The 6,212-nt window shown below is 40.4% G+C and overlaps 1 protein-coding gene across 1 annotated transcript; it reads right to left on the bottom strand.

Moving 5' to 3' along the window:
* Nucleotides 1-265: 265 nt before the first annotated feature.
* Nucleotides 266-5,595, bottom strand: LOC142885489 (uncharacterized). Its single transcript, XM_076022004.1, has 6 exons — nt 5,457-5,595; nt 3,161-3,451; nt 2,790-3,071; nt 2,260-2,364; nt 2,099-2,142; nt 266-599 (listed from the first exon to the last, which is right to left on the bottom strand). Exons 1-6 carry the CDS (start codon nt 5,515-5,517, stop codon nt 438-440), a joined length of 945 nt encoding a protein of 314 aa, XP_075878119.1. The 5' UTR covers nt 5,518-5,595; the 3' UTR covers nt 266-437.
* Nucleotides 5,596-6,212: the final 617 nt, after the last annotated feature.

The following is a 6,212-nucleotide window of genomic DNA, read 5'->3' as shown; positions in this document are numbered from 1 at the left end:
TGGTTTTGTTAGTCAGATCTTTTCAAATTAGTGGTCAGTCTAATTTGATCAATTCTAGTTTATTTTATTTTGTTCGGTCAAAGTGTTTACCTATATGAACAGCTTATTTTAATTTCACCTTGAGTAAAAACAAACTTGGGTGCCTTTGTGTTAGTGCCAATAAGATAAAATAAAACTATGCATTAACTAATTGTTCAAAAACCCTCTTACATTACTCACATTTGGGTCACAAATCATGTGAAGATATAGTGGATCATCAATGCAGACTTTCAAGCAATGTAGTCTTTTATTGTTTGAGAATTTACACTGGAAGGCATATTATGTTCATGTACAGCGGCACTGCTTGAATGTTCAGTTCACAAGAAGTCATGAGGAAAATAAAAGGAGTTTCTTGACAAATTGAAGTCATGATGATACATAGATTTTCTTCTGTTCTTTTAGGGTTGGGCTGACTTTTGAACCGTTGCATACAGGCTCTCTGCCTGAGGGATGTGTTGTCGCTCAGTGGAAGCCGCGAGGTCACTGTGAGGTCCGACCATGCAGTATTCAGATGGTGATGGATCATTTGTTGCACGGGGATCAGGAGCTGGTTGACTCTCCTGAGAAAGACATGCGTTTCTATGAGTGGTTGCTTGCTTGTTGTTTTCACCTCATTGTCTAGTTCAAACATGCACCACACACAGCATTCTGCAAAAAGAAAATGGGGATTCCTTTACAACTGCATGATTGGATGACGTTACTAAAGTTGCACAACTGATTTCAACCCTGCAATGTTGCACATCTATCATTAGGCCTCCTGCAGTAGACAGTATCTTCAGCCCTAATTGTCTATCACTTCTATAACCAATCAGCTTCCTGTCCATACTGTATCAGTTCTGTTTGCAGCAAAGAAGCAGAAGATGCAAGCGGTGGCTGCTCAAAGCTGCTCTCAGAAAAACACAGAGTGAGATCAGGAAGCAGAAGCTGCTACATCAGGGGTGTCGCAAATTCTGAAACTGTAATTGAATATGGCCCGCACAAGAAGCTCGAGCTCAACTCTGTTGCACTTCTCAGTTTCAACACTAGATGGAGCAAGCCACGGAAACGGCGCTTCTTCACGAAACAAAATTAAGCAAAGAGCACCTTTTACCACTGTCACACGAAATGGTAGCACCGAAGAAACGCAAGCCATGAAGTCACTAAATTTATTGCCCAGCACGACAAACCGTTCTCAGGCGGTGATTTCATAAAGCAGTGCCTCATCAAAGTTACAGAAATAATGTTCAGAATCAGCAACTTATCGCAGGTAACTGACACTGACTGACACCACTTCCTTCTCATTCATCCGCGCAGCGTCAAAGTGCTTGGACTGCTTCCTTATTGAATTCATTGGTGTCATTAGTGTATTAGCATATGTGTGTGTGTGTGTGTGTGTGTGTTTCTCTGACACAATTCAGATGTTCTCATGTGGCCCCTTGCAAAAATTAATGAATTGCCCACCCCTGTGCTACATGTTGTAAGCAACAGCTGCTGGTGCTAAAACAAAAGCATAAGTCAGTGTGCATAGCTGCAGTGTTGTCAGAGGTGGATTGTGGTTTGCCTTCCTTCTACCTGGCTGTGACAAGAAGTTAGTTAAACATTGCAGAGCAAAGCAACGATAGATAACAAGTAACAAACCTGGTTGGTTCACTTGACCGTGAACCTACTGCCTGTCCTTTGCAAATTCCTTCTGGCTTTGGCAGAAACTAGCTCCTGCACTGTGTCGCAGATGAGCACACGTTTCAGCTCTTATGAAAGAGGAAGCCTCACACTCTTTGTCCCAACAGCAAAGCCCGAGGGAGGCTTTCAAAAGTTAAAACTGGGTAACTTAACCAACTGCATTTTTACATCTGATTTGATGTTGGTCTATTGCAGCATAATTTAGCACAAGCAAGCAGCCAGAGACAGGATATGTAAATGCATTAGAGTGGCAGGTGAAGGAAGACGTTGCTAAACCTTGTTGTGTTTAGTGCTCATGCAGGACGACACACAAGAAGACAGTTTAAGCTTTACAATCCAGTTGGACGTTTTATTGACTAACTCTGGAAAAGTGTTGATTTAAAAATGAACATTTACTTACCCCAACTACACCATATGTTGTGTTTTCAGCGCTCTGAGTATTATCTGTGTGGGAGCCATAACAAATACACAACAGCTTGAATCACATAATGTATTTGTCTACATCAGCACCTGTGCACAAGTCTAAAATTCTGACTGTGTCCTTCACATTTTTTCACTCACATGTTCTTCTCCTTCGGAAATATATAGACACCCGCAGCAGAATCAGCACAACAATGGTAATACCAATGGTACTTGTCGCAATAATGGCAACGTTCGTTGCATTACCTGGAACGAAAGTCAGAGACAAGATTATTCTTCTGGTGTGATTCATAGTATTTACAGCACTCTGTGACTTTTATTTATTTACTGAAAATGAAACTGCTCACATTCCTAAAGAAAACAAATTAATACAATAAGAATTATGTATCTGTTTTTCAAGCCTTCAACTTGCAAGAGAGTAGATAAAGAGACACTGTGCAGCATCAAGAATATCCAAGATACTGTTTAAGATGTTGGTTTTCATTTTGCATAAAAGGCAAACTAACTTGTGTCGTGCATCGGACTTCATTATCCTATAAACAAAAATACAATCATACCTATTTTTAGCATTATTCAGAGATATCATGGTTTATTTCTGTCTTTATATCATTCAGTTAAAATCAAATTAAATCTGTGTCATCTTTACAAATTGTTTCATCTTTCCAACTCACCACTATGGATGACACATAAATCCTCTATCGTTCTCTTGTCTTTGGTCCAGCTGACCTGGTTGCTATGCTTACAGATGATTGAGTCCTGCTCCAGGTAGACATGAAGTGAAGCTCCAGAGGCTGTGACTGCTCTCGCCTCTCCTCCCTCCAGGCTGCAACTTCCATTGTTACACTTGACAGTGGAGTTAGTGGTAGCAGTCTGTGTTGTGCAGGTCACAATGTAGTTACAGGAGTCTGAGCTGCTGGTGGACTTCACTGTCAAGTTAACTGGGGTCACTGGGTCTGAGGAAGAGGTGTAAAGGAACCAGGTGAGACAGTCTGTAGAACAGCATATTGCTGTGTATCACACTTTGAAATGATCAGAGACTCACCCAGCACCGTCACCTGGTATTCATCTACAATTATGTCTGACGGACCACTGACCACAGCAGTGTAGGTTCCACTGGCACTTGCATTTACATTATTTAGGTGTAGGGAAAAATTATGTTCATTGAATTTGACTGTTTCAAAAAATATGGTTTGTTGACCATTATATTTTAGAATATTACGATTATTGCATTTCCATAAAAAATCATCGCCTTTCTTTAGACTAATGCTTTCATTGACATCCAGAGTTAAATCCCGTCCTGTCTGGACAAACACAGAAGACCCCGAGCAGCGACCTGGGAAAAAAAACATGAGAAAAAACAAATAAGTAAAGCTGATGGAATCAATACCATTTTAAATATCTCATCAATGTGTCTTTTTTATTATTTTGTTTATAGTAAAGGTGTTTTTGGGGGGTCCAGAGGTTAAAAAAAAAAAAACCAAAAAACTCTTCAGTTCCGTCAGCTCATTTATTTGAGTTCAGTTTGAGTTTTTAGTGTTTTTATAAATGATGTAGGAGGATGACCATCTTTCTTTCTTCTGACAGAAGGTTGCTGTCAGAGCAATGAGGCCTCAACATGTTTAACATGTTCTCTCAGCTTTCATTTTATTTTATTTTATTTTTTACACTTTCAGGTTGCTACCTGAATTCTCTTCACAGCTGAGAGTTTCTCCTCTTCATGCAGACTTTGACTGCTACTGTGGTACAGACCAGTAGCCTGGAGAAACGGTCTAAGTTCATCAGGTCTTCTTTGCTTACACAACATCTAAAAAGAGGGACCAGGTGGACGTCACCACAACCTTCTGCCACAAGCTCCTTCACCTACTGACTTTGCTGCTGCCAAACACACAGTCTCTCGAGAATAAGGTGACCTGAAGCCAAACTCTCACTGCTAAAAAACTGGCATTAAACTGAAGAGCGCACTCAAGGAGACCTGCCTCCGTTCTTTAGCAATGTACTGACAAAAAGCTGCTTCTTGAAGGTCCAGTTTGTAAAATTTGGCTTGATTCATGATTTTTATGTAAGAAAAAGCTTAACATGATGCCCATAAACACATTAATAAAAGTGTATACTTGCAGTACAATGAAATTAATTTAGTTTTTCTATCCACAGAATGGGTCTTATATAGACATAATAATATATGTAGAGCAATAAGGGTCTTTCTCTTAATTAGCTGCCATCTTGTGCCACCATTTTTAAGGAAGCCCACCTGACAGTGGCCTAAATACCAAGCGTGCTGTCAGGCAGGCTTCCTTAAAATTCATACTGGACCTTTAAGAACAAAATAAAGGAAAGCAACAGTGAAGAAAATTGAGGAGCACTAAACTTGTTGCCACTTCAGAACAGCCTATTGTGAGAAGTAACAATCAGGAAGAATAGATCAGCAAAGGGGAACTTACAGTTTCAACCTGTGTTCCTACAAGGACCACATTCCCCCTGCACACCTGATGGGCACATCGATGATTCACTTCAGTGGTTGAACAGTTTCAATATTTTTTTTTTCTGACTTTGGAATCATTTGTTGTTACCATTTTTCAGCCGTTAAATAGCAGAAGTGGAATTGGTCAGACTATGCAAATGTGCCTGCGCATCAGACCTCCACAGCGCTTTAGAGCATGAAAGTAGGACCCTTTGTCTGACAGTTTTATGCTTTGCTGCCTTTCCTCCTTTTGATCTTTGTTCATTTTATAAAGAAACTAATTCTTGAACTAATAAACATTTATTTACTTCCATCTGAGAATACGTGCCTTCCCTTTTCATGAAAGTCAATTCATCATTTCTTTAGCGTCTAGACATGTGTTAGCAGCGACGGTTAAGGCCAGCCATGGTTAACCTCTCCCGAATTGAGTGTGTGAACTGTTTAACTCTACAGAGGGAGTAGCAAGAAGTCTTCTACCTACCGAAAATTGTTTGAAATAGAAGAGCGTGTGTGTGTGTGTGTGTGTGTGTGTGTGTGTGTGTGTGTGTGTGTGTACAAACTACTATGGTCCAAAACTTAATCCATTGTTAAATTAAAATCTCAAATTTTAATAGCATAATTTCATATTTCTTGAATTCTGATTCATCTCCACTTGGAGAATAAATGTTAGCTATATATAGTTATATGTTAACATAATAAATAATGAATTTTATTTATATTGCACTTTACATTAAGAAATGTCAGAGTGCTACAAGAAGCATGAAACCTAAATATTCAAATTTTAAGTTATAAAAGTTCTCAGTTTACACTGATGGATGAATCTTGTAACGTTCAGTTCAACAACAAGGCAACAAAAGTGGAGAGAATATGGACTTCTTACCGTGTTTGATCTCCTCCAGAACAGCAGCTACCAGCAGGAGCAATGCTGCAGGTTGCCACATTGCAACAACAGGAAATAAGAACAGCGAGCACTGTCAATATGAAACACGACGACAGCTTCCGTCGTGACATGGGGGGAGCTGCGCTTGGGTCTTTCCCCTGCGTTCAGAAAGAACTGGGTTCACAAGGCGAAAAACCCGATTGTTTTTGCTTCGTTTTTGGTTCTCTATTATTGTTGTTCTTCTGCTGCGTATAGAAACTGTATCAAGGGGAGGAGGAGGGCTCACACACACACACACACCCTGTGTCCCTGGCTCACTTGAACTTAAATACACAAACAAGAAAAAATACATTGATTCATTGCCATTCGGAAGGTGGTACAGCTATCATTCAAAATCCCATGTGTTTGTCTCCTCAAGGCCTATAATTTACACTTGATAGCTTTGACCAAAAACAATCAGACCAGAATCAGTAAAACCTCTTCCAGTTCTCGCTTCACCCTCTAAACATGCTTCAAAAGTCATCGGGGTGTGTCGACTGGGGATGGCAAGGGTCGGCAGAGGTCGGCAAGGATCAGCAGGCGTTGTCAAGGCTTGGCGGGGGTCATCGGCAGGCGTCGGCAGGTGGCAGACGAAATAAAGGAATCCTGGGATAGATCGGACCGCTGATTGATTGATGTTTTGACCAATCTGCGCATGGGGCTATAAAAATTCCTTTCTGAACAAATGTAGTGACACACATGTGACACGTCATCGTG

The sequence above is a fragment of the Nelusetta ayraudi genome, unplaced genomic scaffold (assembly GCF_046127955.1).
Source record: "Nelusetta ayraudi isolate G7.1 ecotype Tasmania unplaced genomic scaffold, CSIRO-AGI_Nayr_v1 ptg000011l, whole genome shotgun sequence".
NCBI classification, from domain to species: Eukaryota; Metazoa; Chordata; class Actinopteri; order Tetraodontiformes; family Monacanthidae; genus Nelusetta; species Nelusetta ayraudi.
The sequence above is the reverse complement of the archived record's forward strand: the minus strand, read 5'-3'. Positions and strand labels throughout refer to the sequence as shown.

What these genes read in the sequence shown, in the direction of transcription:
- LOC142885489 (XM_076022004.1), bottom strand. Translation starts at nt 5,517, where the DNA reads ATGTGGCAACCTGCAGCATTGCTCCTGCTGGTAGCTGCTGTTCTGGAG. An exon ending in TCTGGAGGAGATCAAACACG is followed by an intron (nt 3,452 to 5,456) that starts GTAAGAAGTCCA and finishes TTTTTTTCCCAG; the next exon opens with GTCGCTGCTCGGGGTCTTCT. An exon ending in TTTATGTGTCATCCATAGTG is followed by an intron (nt 2,365 to 2,789) that starts GTGAGTTGGAAA and finishes CTTTCGTTCCAG; the next exon opens with GTAATGCAACGAACGTTGCC.